The sequence below is a fragment of the Helicoverpa zea genome, chromosome 27 (assembly GCF_022581195.2).
Source record: "Helicoverpa zea isolate HzStark_Cry1AcR chromosome 27, ilHelZeax1.1, whole genome shotgun sequence".
Taxonomy (NCBI): domain Eukaryota; kingdom Metazoa; phylum Arthropoda; class Insecta; order Lepidoptera; family Noctuidae; genus Helicoverpa; species Helicoverpa zea.
The window spans coordinates 1,242,510-1,261,078 of record NC_061478.1 but is presented as its reverse complement, the minus strand read 5'-3'; the positions used below and the strand labels follow the sequence as shown (position 1 = coordinate 1,261,078).

The window sequence follows — 18,569 nt, the reverse complement described above, 5'->3', positions numbered from 1 at the left end:
ACACTTTTTCAAAATGGTGGGTATAACCCGACCGATGACAAAAACGTCACATTTTTATGTAAAATGTTCTTAGTATCTGTGGTCTTCAATTAAGTAGGGTTCTATGTATGACAGTCAAGACTTCTAGGTTCATTTTACATGTAAACGATTTACTACATATTTCATTAAAATTAAGAAAATAATTTACGGCATTTATCATACATATTTGATTTCAATTAAGTTTGAAAAGATTGCATAAGTTCCACAGACATCGTTCTAAAATATCATTTCTAATGTTGTCAGTATATTACTTTCGTAGTTATTTTTATAAAATATGATCATTACTTCAATCGTGACTTATAAGAACCCTTTTTATGGTTTGTTCACCGTTTGGCTCACGGTTCCATGAATAGGGTAGGTATAGATTGCTGTTCAACACTGCATTGAGGAAAGTGAGGAGAGCCCGGTAATGCAGTCTGCCGTATGGAACAACGAAAACTTGCGAAGTTTAAAAGTCCTATCAAGCTATGCAGGTCTTCTAAGTTTGTCGTGCTGTTTGTCACGTAGTGCGTTTTGTCATTATCTTGTTGATAATGCTTGCGATTTATTCACTTGCCATCCAAAACATGGTGCAAATGATCCCAAAGTAGGCAAATATATCTTGGTGAGCCACCAGAAAATCGAGATACACAATTATAAGTAACCCTTGAGTTTTCAAAGTTTGAGCCACCCAAATTGGTCACTGTGGCGAAGGTCTTGGGTGCCGTGCTTAAGCCAAATGGTAGGCACGTAATCTGAAGCAGTCTTCTTCTGTATACTAGTCGAAGAACATATCTGTGACCTTCGGCTACCGGAAGGTAGAAGTAAGCCTGGGCGAGATCCACTTGCACAGCCATTCGTCTTTCTGAAGAAACTCTAGCACCCGAAAAACATTTATTAAACTGAAGGGTTCCGTAATTATGAACTTGTTGAGAACCTTGAGATTGAGTATTGGACGGTTCTTTCCGTCGCCTTTTGGGCACAAGAAACATATTGGAAAGAAAGCTGGCAGAATTTGCAGCTATCAATAGAACTTTTTGTTTTATCATTTGGGATATGACGACATCCATCTCTTTGGACTCTCTGGTCAAATCTGGCATTATCTATCAAAGGTGGCTTTTGGCCAATGGTATGCGATACCCAGTTATTATTTTTAACAAGAAAGGCGGAGCTCCCATTTCTTTCCATTGGTCTTGATATAATGTTAGGCAACCCGCCTGGAAAGTCATAACTTACGTGCCTTGTTGGACGCATCAAAGTCCGCCTGCGGTCCTGGACGCTTTCTGTTTCCTCTGTTGGACATGGTTCCTATTGTAATTTACTCGTGATATCCCAAGGGAGCTTTTAGAGTTTTGCGTCACACGCCATTCAGCGTGAGTGTGATTACCATTTCCCTTCGAGGGAAGGTTATAATGGCGACTCTTCGAAAGTCGATCCAAAAAGCCACCCTGCGAGGGTAGATTGCAATGATGGTACGACCCGCAACATGCATGATTGGTACCCTGCGAGGGTCCGTGATAATGAGCCGACCCCTGCGGGGGATGGCTAGTATACTTACTGGTCCCTGCTTTGTAATGATGCTGCTACTCGCAACATGCAAGATTGGTACCCTGCGCGGGTCCGTGATAATGAACCGACCCCTGCGGGGGGTGGCTAGTATACTTACTGGTCCCTGCTTTGTAATGATGCTGCGACTCGCAAAATGCAAGATTGGTACCCTGCGCGGGTCCGTGATAATGAACCGACCCCTGCGGGGGGTGGCTAGTATACTTACTGGCAGTCCTAGGCGGAGCGTACCAAGTCTTTCAAGGCCGAAAACCATCACACGCCGTGATAATGAGCCGACCCCTACGGGGGGTGGCTAACAGACTTACTGGCAGTCCGAGGGGAGCGTACCAAGTCTTTCAAGGCCGAAAACCATCACACGCCGTGATAATGAGCCGACCCCCATGGGGGGTGGCTAACAGACTTACTGGCAGTCCGAGGGGAGCGTACCAAGTCTTTCAAGGCCGAAAAGCTTTCTTGACACCACCAGCCCTCTTCAAGTGCGGTAGTGACCAGTCCGAACTAAGGAGATGCTGGTTGGACCGCACCTCACACCATTCTTTTTTGTCAAAAAGTTGAACGCCTTGCAGGATTGAACTAGGGCCACAGGTGCCTTAGGAACTTCGGGCTTGCTTTCTTTTCCATAGTCACGTGCACGGGCTGTGGTAGCTTTATTATTTACCGCATCCATATTTGCTTTATAAGTCACTCATTCTGAAAACAAATTACTGAAAAAAAAAAAGTACACGGAAAAAACTCGTGACAAAAAAGGGGTAGATGTACAAAATATTAACACTTGATTTCGCAAAATCGAATATCGAACGGTAAAACCGTTAACAAATTGTATAAAATATTATAAACTCACCTGTGTTCTGCGAGAGCACTGAGTTTATTTTTCAACGAAATACTACAGCGGTTGGTTAGACCAACCTTCTCGGGCGGAAAACAAGACGCCAATGACGAACTGTGGCCGCCGAGAACACTCGTCGCCTCCTGCCTGGTGGGGAGTGAAACTGGTCGGTGTGCGAGAGAGATGCAAGATATGGGGTAGAAAAGGACAGAGATAAAAGCGGAAAACACGTAGGTGCCTATCTCAAACTAGTAAGCTTCAAATAACGGTCAAGAATTTAATAACTGGCGGAGTAATCGCGTAACAAACATACAAAAAAAAAAAAAAAAAAAAAAAAATACGGTCGAATTGAGAACCTCCTTTTTTGAAGTCGGTTAAAAAGGCTCGGAGGATGAGTTTCTTACGATTTCTCCCTCTCTGCTTCTCGTACACGTACATATATATATATAATAGCGTATACTATGTCACCCATGACTCGGGGATAGTACAGCTTGTCAACAGTGAAAGAACTCTTCAAATCTGTTCCGTAGTTTCGGAGCTTCTAAGACACAAACAAAGTTATAGCTTTTCATTATATCCTAACTAATATTATAAATGAGAAAGTAACTCTGTCTGTCTGTCTGTCTGTCTTTTCTTCACGCCTAAACTACTGAATCGATTTGTGTGAAATTTATTCCGGACATATAGCGCCACCTATTGGTCAAACCAAAAATCTACCGGAAGTTACTATTCCACGCGAAAGAAGTCGCGGGCAAAAGCTAGTTAGTATATATTTACACAGACAATTCTGCATTTATAATACATTTTATCAATAACATTCTTTGATACTTATTTCATTTTATTTATCCTCAGGTGATAGCAGTACTAAGTGCTCTGCAAGCTGGCTCTCGCGGTACTCAGGCGTGCATCGACGCGGCGGCTACCATCGCCGCCATTATTGGCGACCTGGATACTACTATACTGTTCGCTAGCGCTGGTATGTATTATATAGCTTTATATTATTTAACTGAAAACAATTAAACACTGCGGAAATACACATTTTCATGTATACTAGCTACTTTTTAACTACCGACGAAAAAGTAGGGTGTTACAAGTTTGACATGTCTGTCTGTTCATGGCACCATAATAAATATTACTTTTTAAAATTAAAATTGACTTACGGGCGAGTATTCTCAGATATGATTGATAAAAATCAGTTGAGCGTTTAACTTACCGAGTAATTCTATATCTCTTGTAAAATAAAATCTGGCTGTCAGAAGTTCGTTTTTCTGACTACTCTCAACGACATAGACGTTCACCCATTTATAAACGATAACTTCTTTACCGACTTGCCAAAAAAGGCATAGATTCTCAATTTGTGTTTTCTTTTGTTTGTTCAGTTGTTAATCTAAATTATCTTCCCACAGGAACACTCCACTCCGAGAAAGAAACGGACACATTCTCCGACCACCGGGAGAATATCCTCAAAACAGCTAAAACTCTGGTGGAAGACACCAAGACCCTGGTCGGAGGAGCAGCCGGCACACAGGAACAACTGGCTGCAGCCGCTCAAAGTGCTGTCAGCACTATTGGTAAGTTGTGAAAGTCAAATTACATTGCCGTATAAAGATTGCTGTCAAGATCTGTGTATGGGCAATTAACAAAGAAGTATGTACAAAAATACTAAGAAAAGAAAATAGGCAAGAAAAGTTATTTGCACGGCCTGCTTCCATCTTTTTGCAGGCAAAACTACCACATAAGAAAAGTAATAAATTTTAGGACATCTATGACGAATCGAAACGAACCAACATCTTGGTTCTAACGTGTGTTTAGTTGAGATATTATTACTTACTAACCAACATACATTTTACACTACCACAGATAATGCCATTTATTACCCATTGTGTACTCCTATAATATATTTTTTTTTTTATAAAACAAAGTCGCTGCCACACTTTCTATCAGTCGATATGTGTGCTCTGATTTTAAAAACAACTTAACGTATCAATACAATGCGACTTTTTTTAATAGACAGAGTTATTCAAGATAATTTTAGTAAATAATGCAGAGCCATTCATTTTTATACAACAGTCTTTATCCCCATTTTCTCCCCCACAGTACAACTATGTGAAGTAGTAAAACTGGGAGCCATGTCTCTCGGGTCCGGAGCCCCAGAGCCCCAAGTCCTGCTCCTCAACGCGGCCCGAGATGTGGCCGCAGCCCTACGCGACCTCGCCGCGGCCACTACGGCTGCAAGCGGGAAGCATGTGGCTTCCCCTGATATGCATCGGCTGAAACATGCTGCTAAGGTAAGATTACACATACGAACATCACTACATAGTATTAAAAAAATCGATCTTTCTGTCTCTATGTCCTTTTGTACGCTTATGTCTTCAAAATTTTAATTTACGCAACCGATTTTCATGCGGTTTTTATAATATATAGAGTGATTAAAGAAGAAGGTTAATATGTATAATGACATACATTAAATAGTGGGAAAATACTGTAAACGATAAAGATAAAGAGTCATTTGTTCAAAGTACGCTGAAAATCAGCACTTTGTGAAGGTCAAGTTTGCAAAAGACAGCCCTCAAATGGCCTTCACCTACTTGTTATACTCCATTTATGAAAGCACTTTCTAAACATAAGCAATTTCCTGCGGTTTCAACTGCGTCCCGTGGGAACTACTGCCCTTACCGAGATAAAATATAGCCCATGTTACTCTGGAAGAGGGTAGCTTAGCAACAGTGAAAGAACTTTTCAAATCGTTTCAATAGTTTCGGATTCTTTACAAGTCCCTGTATCATCGAGTCATGATGACTTTTTCTCATGATTTTTCATTGTAAATAGTATTTTCAGTAACACCTTTCACAAATACACTTAATATTTGCCTACATACTCGTAGAATGTAAATAAATATAGTTTTATGTCATAATATATCAATATACCACGATACATTTCAGAGGAAAATAGATAAAAACTCTACAAAAGATCAATCTTATTTCCATACTTTTGTGTTTCTTTTTTTCTTTAATTTTAACACAGATTTCTAATAACTTTACATAGAATACAAAAACACATGTTTTTCGTAGTATTAATACAGTAATATGAAAATAGCGATGCACTAGAGGGTACACTTATCGATAAAGTTAAAAACAATGGTGCATCACTATTCTTATTTATAAAACTCTTATACTTAGTCTTATTAATAAACATGGATTAAAGACACCTGGAATATGTAAGGAGTATCATTTTCATATGTTTTAACTTTCAATACGGCAATTTTGCAAAATTTTGCGCACTTAAGGCCAGATTTTTCAATCCCTATGCAACTTTAGTCTGTAGAATATATTTGACGTTTTGACAGCTTTTGTATAGAAAGTCTAATAAGTCAATCCGCCATATTTATTCTTCAGATAGAAGTTAAGTGGTGATTAAAAAATCGGCTCTTTGTACAATTTTAACTATTAAATATTCTTAGATAACTTTAATCCGTGTTTATTATTATTAATAGCAGGGTACATACATTCCATAACATTGTGTTGTCCGGGCGTATATGTTGTGTTGTCAATATTGGACTGAGCAGTATTTTCTCTAGCGGCTGTCGGACACCAATCGTCGCTGGAGTCTCCCACTCAAAGCCAGCACCATCCCCCGCCCAAACCGACGCTCTCTCTTGCGCAGCGACTATAACTCGGCAGACTCAGAAACCGACATCTTTCAATCAGACCAGGAGGACGAGCTGGTCAAACTCCTAGACTACTCCAGCCAAGACGACGATGTCTCCCCAACTATATTCCACGACAATTGTGAGGAAATCATCACTTATATAGAAAATTTGATGACTATACCACCTGTTAGGAGCCTCAAAAATGATGATTTAAATGAAAGATATAATTTGGCGGCCAAAAATAGCTTGTTAGACATGGATTGGAGGGTTTTGAAATACGGAGAAAATATACTTCTAGGGGAGACTAAGAAACTAGCAGATTTAGCTAAAGATATCGGTGATAAAGTCGAAAATAAACGAAAGATAGACATGATTCAAAGATTGAAGGCTAATCATGACTTAGACTCAGAAATGAAACGACTGTCAGCTGTCATTGAAAACTTAGATGAAGTAGAAATTATCACACGAACTGAAGTTAAAGAAACTGTGGTTAAAAATGAGAATAAACCAGATGATGTTAAGCTAACAAGCCCAGTATTCAGAATTAAAAAGATCCGACCAGTAAGCTTAGACATTCAAACTTCACCAGACACTAAAGATACGCTTAAACAAATACTTAGTCCAGAGGAAAAACAAAAAGATGAATCTATGGAAATAATAGTCAATCCTGAAGTTAAGACCAAAACTGTGACGAAAGATGTGACGGACGTTAATACGATGACCAAAAAGGTCAGAATGGAATTTTGGAAAATGTTCAAAGATGACACTGAATGGTGGAAAGCGCTAGCTAAGAGAAATCTAGACAAAATGGAGGAAGCTAGGCGAGATCTAGAAAGATTCAGTGGACACGAGCTTGTCCTAGGTGAATTCCAAACACAGATTGACAAGTTCGAAAATGAAAAACATACGCTACAGAACTTCATTGAAGAAGTTGATAAATCCAAGGCAGTCAACCAAGATTTGGAATATAATAAAAAGTACGAAGACATGGTTTTAAAACTAATAGAATTCGCCAAAAAGGACTTTATTTACAAAGGCTTTGATCCTCTAATTGAACAGCTAAAAGCTCTATCTAATATAAAAATTGATCGCAGAAAAAAGGTTGAAATTCAAGAGATACTCAACATATACTCTCAGATAGATACAAGCAAATATACTTACGAAGAACTTTGTCTACTGGAAAGATATTACAAAGACATTATAAGAAAATACAAAAAAGATACGAGAGACAAAGAAAATATACCGGAAAATAGAAACGTATATTCCACAAATAGTTTACATAGAAACATAAACCGTCAGACTAAAATAACATTTAACACAGACACTATGAAAAGTACCAGATCAAATCCGGAAAAGTATCAAAACACCCCGGAAATTTTCGACTTAACAAGAACATACCCCTTAGAATATTACGCGAACAATTGGTGGCGGATTTACGAAAGTATATTAAAAAGTCGCGAACAACAATTCGGCTCAATAGACAATTGGTGGAATGTCTACGAAAGAATACTGAACAAGACCGATTCTGAAAACTTCAATCATTCATTCGTTCGTTCCCGTTCACGTTCAAGACCGAGTTCTCGCATGGAGGAACAATTGAGGATGTTAGACGAGATAAAACATGATCAGTTTAAAGAAACGGAAGCTGTGACGACGAAGGACGATGAATCGGTCAGAACTTAATGTTACGCACGCCTTGATCGAGCATGGTGTGGTTAGCTTTCCATGGTTACCAGTCATTGTCGTGTGGCGGTCGGTTTTGCACTGTTACCCTATATTTGCACGCACATGTAAAGCTTTTTATATTGTGTTCTTGGTCTTTTCCTAGGTCACTTCATTAATTCAAGGCTGAATATCAGCACTTTTTAAACGTCAAAAATATATAAATAGTATATAGAGAGATAGGTTAAGCACGCCGTTGTATATAAACTGTTTTTGTTCTTTATGTATTAATAGTGTGCAATAAAGAGTAATAGTAAAGACAGCCCCCAAAAGGGTGGGCACCCTTCACTAGTGGCGTTACAAAATCATCAGCATCTTTTGGGAAGTGGGTTAAAAAACGGTTTAGATATTATATTGATCCAAGATTTTAGTCACTGCGTATTTAAGAGGTAGTTTATGTAATTTTTAGTGGGAAATCTTAAACAAAAATACAGAAAAAGTACATAATTTTTTTCAATGTTGGTAGCAAATTTTCTTTTTCCAAATTCTATAAATATTTTATAATACATTTTAAAGTCTACCTCTATTATTATTTACACGAAGTTTAGCATACAGGCTAATACTATTATCCGGGAATAAAGCTATTGATAGGAGAACCAAGTGTATGCAAGAACCGACCGCCATTAACTAACTTGCTTCAGTCATCTATCATTGTGAAACGTTTTATCGAAATGTGTTTAGTTTTCTGTCTGTGTGGCATGCGAATGTCGTGGCCACTTGCTTGAATTATATTTTTACAAAAATAGAAAAATAATCGACTTCAACTTTATTTTTGGACTTTCGAGTTCAAAAAGCACAGAAATTGGATCATATTCGGCAATGTTTGATATTACAAAAAATCTCACGAACCTCTCATTTTTGAAGTCGGTTACAAACAATTTTTCTTTCAGAGTGAGATTTAATTGTTTTGTTTAAACATTTCATTTTAGGAATAATAATAATTGCAGTGTGTTTAGTCTATAAAGAACTAAATACTAAAATAGTTAAAATAATGTCTTTTTAATTTTAGAAATAATATAGTTAGTAGTCACTAAGTTTCAGCTTATGGACACAAATAAGTATCGATATTTTTTATCGATACTTTAATTCTATATTTAATCGATATTTCTATAGATGTTCCTGTCATTATTTCTAGTTGTTTAATTAGTCGTTTTACCCGACTGCCAAGAAGATTTTCCACAGTATTCCCACATCAATCACCATGGTTGTTCTAAGCACATTTCCCAGTGAACTCATGACCATATCATTGCTCGGTTCGAGAGCTTTATCATACGTCTATAACAACACCAAAAGCTTTCATCAGCCTATCAGCCAGCTTCTCGGTCCAATATTGACAGACAACTGACTATGGTGCGGTCGGCGTAACGCTGCGTAAAGTACGCCGCGAAAAATGAGCGTGGAACTAAGTTTTAGCTGCATAAGCTATATTTTGGAGGGCTTAGCACGGATAGTGATGGTTTCGTTGAGTAAGCGATTTTTTAAAGTATTTCTAAAGCTTTAGAAATCGTTTTTTATAGAATACTAATTTATAATATACTTTTTTTTTAGAATTTTCATTAGCTAATGAAAACTTACTTAATTATCAAAATTGAAAGATATATCTTTAAATTTTACTACTTTCTTTTAATTTTAATTTTTTCTTTTAATTTTACTTTTTTTTTTTCAATTTTCAACATCCATTTTTAGTCTTAATTTGATTTATAATAAATTCAAAATCGCTTACACTAACGTTACAAATATAGAAGTCCTTTCGTGCTATGCCCCTAAACTCGGCCGCGTATTTTCAACAACTCATTTTTGGCGGCGTAAATTACGCTGTTGCTACCCTACCTCACCTTGTATAAGTTATTTATGTATTTTAAAGTTTATTTCTATATATTTATGGTGTTTATTGAAAGCTTATGGGTTTCCCGCTATGGCATGGTGCTTCTGTCGTTTCGCAGGGTTTTCTCATACATATTTTGTATTTTTTTTTTTCTCTAAAATAAATACCTAATTCTAGTTGGCAACCCAAAGCTTTAAGTTCATTGTTTTTAGTTTTAATATTATAACATTGTTGTTCTTAATGATGAAATGAATATTTAATTCACAAAATTATTTAGTTGTTGGGTAGGGTGGTTTTCTGATTAAATATGACTTAAATCTTCAATTTGCAGGCGACTTTTGGCACTTTAAAAATTGATTAATTGTAGACACATAGAAGGCAAATTATTTTCGCCACATTAACTTCTTTCTTTCTAATTGGTTAACCAAATCAAAATTACAATTGTATCCTCTTTCTGCTAAAACCAAAATAATTTACTCGCATTTTTCTAATCAAAAAAATTATCTTTAACAAGCATAGATATGACCAATATTCTTTATATTTGCGTTTTTTGTAACTTCCATGTAAATAATAAATAAAAATAAAATCGATAACCTCCTTTTCGCGAAGTCGGTCAAAAAAGTCTTCAATTTCCAATCAGAAAACCCACCATTCCCAACAATCACGTCATCAAACATAAACTGACATTTCGTTCCACACAGGTGATGGTGACCAATGTGACGTCACTGCTGAAGACCGTGAAGGCTGTGGAAGATGAGCATACGCGAGGCACCAGGGCACTGGAGTCTACTATTGAGGCTATTTCTCAGGAGATTGAGGTATATATGAACCTCCTTAAGTAAGGCTTTGAAGATCATCTGCCGAGCGTGTCCCAACTATGTTGGAGTCGGCTTCCAGTCTAGCCGGATGCAGCTGAGTACCAGTGTTTTACATGGAGCGTCTGCCTGTCTGACCATCTCAACCCTATTACCTAGGCAACCCAATACCCCTTTTCTATGGGAATTCATCAAATGACGCCTCCCGCTGTGTTAGCAGCTTGAGAGAGTGGCAGACTCTTACTGACTAAAACCCATCATGTTCCTTCGTAGACTTTTTATGTACCAGGGCCGCAGTAACTCGCGCGAACAATCCCGCAGCCCTGGCAGGCTTTGGCCTTGGTTACCCCTTACCCGATACCCTTTAATTCGACTGTTGTTTGTATAATAGTGGATGTTTTATTCTATATTCCTCCCACAGGTGCTGATGTCCTCTACACCGCCGAAGACCACAGCAACCCCCGAAGAACTGATCCGCTGCACTCGACAGATGACAGTGGCCACCGCCCGCGCAGTGTCTGCCGGCAACGCGAACAAGCAAGACCAGCTCACCGCCGCCGCCAACCTGGGCCGCAAGACTGTCGTAGACCTGCTCGTCATCTGTAAGGTGAGGATCATCAGCCTGTTCCCAAGTGTAGCGACGCCAGAGCTGATCAGCACGCGACTAGCAGGACCAGCTCACCGCCGCCGCCAACCTGGGCCGCAAGACTGTCGTAGACCTGCTCGTCATCTGTAAGGTGAGGATCATCAGCCTGTTCCCAAGTGTAGCGACGCCAGAGCTGATCAGCACGCGACTAGCAGCCACAGTGGCCACCGCCCGCGCAGTGTCTCACGAACGAGAGAGGCTCGAGTGGTCGGCACATATACGTCATGTTTGACGTTGTCACGTCAAACTACCGTCCGTAAACCAGCTTTACAGACCAATTCTTTTTTTAATATCGTTTTTTATTGACCTCTACAGGGAGCAGCGTACTCAGCCGAGTCCTCAGAACTCCAAACCCGAACGCTAGAATGTGGTCGTGCAGCCGCTACGGCGTACCGCGCGTTACTGTCGGGCGTGCTCGCGGCGTGTGCGGGCGACGCGGCGGCGAGGCAAATGTTGCCGCAGCTGTCGCGCCACGTGGCGCAGACCACGGCCGACATCATTGCCACCGCTGATCTGCTTAAAGGTACGTCAGGACTTACTTCCAATCTAATTTCACCGACGATAACTGTGTTGGTCGGTCTTTAAGTTAACTGGAGACATTTTTAACCGACTTGTAAAATAGGAGTAACTAAAGGTAGGTCGTGAATTTGGACAATTACGTTGGGATTTTAACCGACTTCCCAAAAGGAGGTGTGATTTTGTCGATACAGCTGAGCTGCTTAAATATAGGTTGAGAATTTCGACTTCCGAAAAAGGAGGTTCTTTTTCCACCATGTTGGGGTATAAAGGGTAGTTATTATTATATTATTTCTTCAATACAAAGTCAGGCAACCCAATACTCTTGGTAAGACTGGATGCCCGACTTTCTGGCCTAACTGACATTTTTATTGGATCTATTAGGCCTGCAAATATCCCCAATAATTTAACATAGTAAAAAATAAGCTACTGCCGAACCCGAGTAAAAAATAAGCTACATATTATTCCGAAGTTAAATTATATAAATCTCGCTGAAAATCAGCGCTGAGGCTTTTGTCCTGTACAGGGTCTCAGCATTATGCTGAGCAAGGGCCGTTTCACGTGGGGTGTGACACATATTTCCCATTACTGTTTTTTAATTGTAATTCGTCTTTTCTTTTCGTATTTCTAACGACTGCTATTTTTTTTATTATTTTTGTTTATTGTTTGTAAGGCTGTGTCACACGCGTGCGTGAATAAACGTATTTTCTTTCTTCTTTCAAACGTTTATTTCTTTTCATGCAACTTTCGGCTTTACAATATTAAATATAATATGACCAACCCCTATTATCACTTAGCCACGAGCCCCCCTCTAACCACACATGAACCCACACAGGTTCCGACTGGGTGGACCCGGATGACCCGACCGTGATAGCCGAGAACGAGCTACTGGGAGCCGCGGCGTCTATCGATGCCGCTGCCAAGAAACTCGAGTCGCTCAGGCCTAGGAAGAGTGTTAAAGTTCAGGTTAGTTTGCGTAGATTATTTCTTAATTTATTCAATGGTCATTATTAATACAGTGAAAACCGTTTTTGGCGACATCGTTTAGAACAACATACCGATTAAATTGAGCAAAATCAAAGGTCCTAGCTGATCATATGCTTATTACAAATATCGGTTTTTACGACTAAATATGAGTAGTCCCTTGGATGTCGTTATAACAGATTTTGACTGTGCATACTATTCCTGTATATAAACTTAATAACTTCACTGACATTTGTGATACATTACCGATTGTTTAACTATTATATCTGCATCGTGGACGGGGAAGTGGTTAGATACTTATATATTAATGTATTTAAAAGAACGAGAATACTGTTTCGTGGGGTTTTTGGGATGGAAATAACATATCGTCGAGTAAAAGGTCTATTGAGAAGAAGTGTCATATTCCTGTGTCATATTTCTTTATATTCAATTCATTTATTTTTGGAAACTAACTCTAACTAACACAAAAATCGTCTGTATTCTATTTCATTTTGTATTTGTATTATTTGTCTGTGTTTCTTCTCTTCTATGTATATTTATTTACTGTGCACAAAACTTCAGAAGTCTGTTTACTAAATTAGTGTTGCTACATACAAATATTAGTCAATATTTAATTATTTGATTAAACTGGCAATATTTTTTGATAATTTAGAGATTATTTTATAAATAAGGTTTTTAATAAAAAAATAAAATAATATATACTTAGTAGTACTAATTTAGTGAACCGACTATACCAACAAAACCTATCGACAAAAAACTTAAAAAAGAAGTATGGAGAAGAAGCCCAAAAGATAAAGGAACCGGATGTAAAGAAAAGAAAAACTGCCGCAGTGTCGTTGAGATATGTTTGATATTCTTGGTTGTATCGTTTTGCATCACCCAGGAATCAAACATATTACACATCGATACCGGCGCCCTCTACTGGAAGAACGGCGCAATACATGAAGATTTTACTACATCATCCTCCGAGTCTTTTTCCCAACTATGTTGGGGTCGGCTTCCAGTCTAACCGGATGTAGCTGAGTACCAGTGCTTTACAAGGAACGACTGCCCTATCTGACCCCCTCAACCCAGTTACCTGGGCAACCCAATACCCCTTGGTTGGACTGGTGTCAGACTAAGAAGATTTTACCACATTGTGTTTTTAACTGGTTACTAATGTTTTCTTGTTTTTTGTATGTCTGTCTGTCTCTGTCTCTCTTATTTTGTATGTGTTAATGTATGCTTATTTTATGTCTAACTATTGAATTTAATTCTTTAAAAAAATCAAAGTTAGCCGCATATTTTTAATATTCTTTTGAAAGTCATGTAACACAATATGTATTAATTTTTTAATGTGTACTATCTTAACCATTGTACCATCAGTTTCCTGTCTACCTATCTTTTGTTTTTCCGTATATTTTCTCATGTCTCTGTCTAGTCATGTAAACAGAATTAAACTTTATGTTCTGTCCCTGTCTCGGGTAACTAATTAACACTATGGGTGCATATAGCTGGAGCAAGTTAACATGCGCAAGTGCCAAGAGCGCGCGGATGGGTATTTTGCTTTGGTACATGCGCGAGTCGCTGGACCCGCACGTTTTTAAAATGCATGTAACCCGCGCATGTGCCTTAACATGCGCAAGCTACTTGCACCTTATATATGCACTTTATCGGTAACCAGTGAAACCAAGACTTAAGTTTCTCTTACCTATTTCCTTTAATTCTGAACTTGTAACGTTTACCAGGAAGCAGATGAGAGCCTGAACTTCGATGAGATGATCTTGGAAGCTGCGAAGTCCATCATTGCGGCCACGTCAGCCCTCGTGCGAGCTGCCTCGGCCGCTCAGAGAGAGCTTATTGATCAGGTATTGAATTAATACTTTATAATGTATACCCTTATGTACTTCCTTATGTACTCCCTTTATGTACTTCCCTTATATACTCCCCTTATATACTTCTTTATATACTTTCTTATTTACTCCCCTTATGTACTTCTTATACTTTCTTATTTAGTCCCCTTATATACTCCCATTATGTACTCCGTTTATATACGCCCCTTATGTACTTCCTTATGTACCTACTCCCCTTATATACTTCCATTATGTACGCCTATATTATAATGACTTTATCTTCTCTAATCTATAAACTTCCTTATATACGTTATCCCTGCTAGTTAAAAATTTAACTACAACTATTTCTATCAATTTTGAAAAAATATAAAGGTACTTTCCATACAACACATTAATTTATCTCCAGGGCAAAGTAGCTAGACGTCCAACCTCATCATCGGACGACGGGCAGTGGTCCGAAGGCCTGGTCAGCGCCGCCCGTCTAGTGGCAGCAGCTGCCCACTCACTGGTGGAAGCTGGCAGTGCTCTGGTCCAGGGTGCAGGGTCTGAAGAACGTCTCATATCCAGTGCTAGGCAGGTGGCGTCCAGCACTGCACAGCTGCTGGTCGCTTGTAAGGTAAGACATCATCAGAGTCAGTGTCGCTGGTGGAAGCTAGTGCACTGGTCCAGGGTGCAGGGTCTGAAGAACGTCTCATATCCAGTGCTAGGCAGGTGGCCTCCAGCACTGCTCAGCTGCTGGTAGCTTGTAAGGTAAGACATCAGAGTCAGGTCTGGTCATCATCTCTCGAGCCTTTTCCAAACTATGTTGGGGTCGGCGTCCAGTCTAAACGGATTCAGCCGAGTACCAGTGTCTTACAAGGAGTGACTGCCTGTCTGACCTCCTCAACCCAGTTGCCCTGGCAACCGAATTTATGCATTATATTAAACTTTTAACTCTTCTCAGGTGAAAGCCGACCCATCTTCCGAGTCAACCCGTCGCCTACAAGCAGCCGGGGCCGAAGTGATCCGGTCCACGGATAACCTGGTGCGAGCTGCCCGGGATGCCATACAGACTGAAGAGGAACGCTCTCTCGTGCTGAATAGACGCATGGTCGGCGGTATTGCACAGGAGATTGATGCCAGGTAAATATATTGGTGCCAGGTCACCAGGGCCAAAGTCTGCCGGGGCTGCGGGATTGTTCGAAAGAATTACCGCAGCCCTGGTACATAATATACTGGTACAAAGCTTTAGAAGGAACATGATGGGTTTTGGTCAGTAAGAGTCTGACACTCCCTCACGCTGCACGCACAGCGGGAGCCGTCATTTGACGACGTCCCATCTAAAAAAGGCGATGTAGTGACTTTATTATTTGTATTTGAAGTCAACTCGACACTACAAACTTTTAAGGGATTCGAAAGAAAAGTTTCAAAATAAATTAGTTACGTAATACATTAGTGTTTAGTTAACTATATGCTTAACATGTAACATCTACGAACCTCGGTTGATTTTGATTATTATTTAATTTTGGTTACTTAAAAAATATATACTTTTATTATGTTCTCTTATACATTAAAAATAATCTATAATAAATCGTATATAAAAATTTACCATTAATTTTCTGTCCATTCCTCAGATCGGAGGTCCTCCGCATAGAGAAGGAGTTGGAGGAAGCTCGCGGGCGCCTGACCGCCATCCGCCAGGCCAAGTACAAGCTCCGCAGCGACACCTCGGGGGACGACACCGACACCGACGTGCAGCTGGGCTACACCAGCGATGCCTCGCTACACAGGTAGATATATGATGATGTCCTCCTAGCTGACTATCGGCTACGGCATCTGTTCTCATGTAAGGAGATCAGCCAGCTGCGCAGGACATATTATAGTGCACAAGCGTTTGCTTGGACACAGGTGCACTCACTGTTCCTTCACTCTCATAGCGCGATGTGACGACAATCCGACACGACGGGAGAGAGATTACTAGCGGGACCAACATTTACGCGCTCTCCGATGCACGGGTGTATCAATCACCAATCAGATCCGCGCAGCTAAAATATACACTAATACACTGTCAGGGTAGTCAGAAGCCAGTAAGTCTGACACCACTCTAAGCAAAGGGTATTGGGTTGCCCGGGTAACTCCTTGTAAAACACCGGTACTCAGCTGCGTCGTTGGGAAAAGGCGGCAGATGATGATTTTAAGGCTGAAAGTTTTCGATGTATGGATGTCTGTCACGATTCCGGGATCCACCAATTAAACGTGCTTACCCAACCACTGAGCATCTCGTCATGGCAAAATGACAAGGGCACCCATCTACCAACAGACCCCGCCTCGTGTTGCTTGACCTTATCGCTCGATTCACTATTAAGCAGAAACCACAAGGAAAATATAAACATTCGACCTTTTCACCTATTTTTTGGTAACTTGACAAAATATACTTTTCTTCCAGAATGCGGACCCCAAACAGCAGTTTCGTGAACACGACATACAGCCCTAACAGTACTTACTCACCCCACACGACACAAACTACCCACAATACCACCAACATCTCTACCCACATTTCTCACCTTAACCAGTCAATTCACGGAACGCCTAGCCAAACTGCAAAATCACCAGTTTCACCCGGATACGGATACACAACCCCAAAAAGTCCTACCGTGCCAGCCAGACCGGAAAATTACACTCAGACCAACCAGTCGAGCGTCAACCAGTCGAGTATCAACCAGTCTTACAGTCAGAACTATAATCAGACTCGCGATGAGAAGCAGTATACGGTGCAGAGTCCGACGTTCTCAAGTTTCAGACCTCAAGAAGATCAGAAGCAGAATTATGAAGGATTTACTACTCGGTAAGTTTTTTGACATTGTTTTGGTTAAAAAAGAAAATGTTGTTTTTGGTGGTGATATTTTGAAGTGTTTAAAGTTTTTTTTTATGGCAATACTACCTATATAAAAATAGAATTATGTATGAGTAGTACAATTCGTTGTTACAATTCCGCGACATAGGCCGTCAGGTGGATTTGAGAAAATTCTGACACAGCGCTTGTTAGGTGATTAAAACTAGCTCAGAAGAAGACTGCTTAGCCTTATTTAAATATAAATTAAAATGCATAATTTATGCGACTACAAAAGTTTTCTCATACATAGGTTTCTTTAAGCAATAATATTTTAAATATGTTCACCACCAAAAACAACGCCCAATATTTTATTCGCATTTATTTATTTACACATTTCCTATTATTTTTTTCCAAAATTATTAACTCAAAACTTTTGCTTTCCACGCTGCCACGGACACGACAGATGATTAATACAAATATTTTTACTTTTATATACAAAATACTACTGTTTCAATGTGCCTTCAACACTTATGATATGTGCCTATTTAAATTATATATACATATATATTATAGTCTATAAGATTACGGACACAAACATACAAACACTCTGGAAGTCATATACAAGGTTAGAATCTATGTTTTTATACAAAATCTTACTTTTACTGGTTATTTTGCGAATTTACCAAAGATATTTCAGTTTAAAAAATATTCATTGTATCTCTTTAAGTATCTTTAATTTTATAATAAATTGGTAAATCGCAGAATAATCAGTAAAAGTAGTTAAAAATAGATTGTGTAGTAGTACATTTAATGTTTTAGTAAAACGTAGAGAAACTGTTTTTTAGTTAAAAAGCTTATTATACTCTATTCTACACTTATCATTTTCAAAATGTATTGTGAACAGTAAAATAAATAACACATTTTTCTTTATAAATATCTTAAATGTAGCTTACATTTTCAAAATCTGTGAAAGGTACACAAATGTATCTCGTGGTGTACTCGCTGCAGCAAACAGTAACACATTGCGCGCGAACATTACTAACATGTCCGCGACACTGCAACCGCGAGAACACATGCTAGCTGTGGACTCAAATCATCAAGTACACATTTTTGTTCAAAAATAATGTATTTTTGAAAAAATGCATTTATTTTACTGTCATTCAATCTATCATGCATGTCATCACGCTTAGCGCAAAAAATATTTACCTACGCTAAAGCTATTTACCGAATACTTGTTAGAAAATTAAATATAGTGGTCATACTTTATACTTTCATGGTTTGTGTTGATAATATCTGGTTAATTAGAACTTACAAATATTAAATATTTTATTTCACAAAAGTGAATTCACCCGCTT

At 39.0% G+C, this 18,569-nt stretch overlaps 1 protein-coding gene across 13 annotated transcripts in view; it reads left to right on the top strand.

The window, feature by feature from the left end:
• LOC124643348 (talin-2) overlaps positions 1 to 18,569 on the top strand; it is a 119,074-nt gene that overhangs the window by 92,666 nt on the left and 7,839 nt on the right. For 10 of the 13 annotated variants that reach the window (XM_047182308.1, XM_047182303.1, XM_047182307.1 and 7 more), the window contains 13 exons: positions 3,266 to 3,389; positions 3,820 to 3,984; positions 4,511 to 4,701; positions 5,991 to 7,733; positions 10,311 to 10,427; positions 10,846 to 11,031; positions 11,386 to 11,593; positions 12,422 to 12,552; positions 14,298 to 14,417; positions 14,809 to 15,018; positions 15,346 to 15,524; positions 16,016 to 16,171; positions 16,828 to 17,226. In XM_047182308.1, coding sequence (XP_047038264.1) covers positions 3,266 to 3,389; positions 3,820 to 3,984; positions 4,511 to 4,701; positions 5,991 to 7,733; positions 10,311 to 10,427; positions 10,846 to 11,031; positions 11,386 to 11,593; positions 12,422 to 12,552; positions 14,298 to 14,417; positions 14,809 to 15,018; positions 15,346 to 15,524; positions 16,016 to 16,171; positions 16,828 to 17,226 — 3,929 coding nt within the window. The remainder of the gene's footprint in view (positions 1 to 3,265; positions 3,390 to 3,819; positions 3,985 to 4,510; positions 4,702 to 5,990; positions 7,734 to 10,310; positions 10,428 to 10,845; positions 11,032 to 11,385; positions 11,594 to 12,421; positions 12,553 to 14,297; positions 14,418 to 14,808; positions 15,019 to 15,345; positions 15,525 to 16,015; positions 16,172 to 16,827; positions 17,227 to 18,569) is intronic. The other 3 variants (XM_047182310.1, XM_047182312.1, XM_047182309.1) reach the window with 1 other exon arrangement.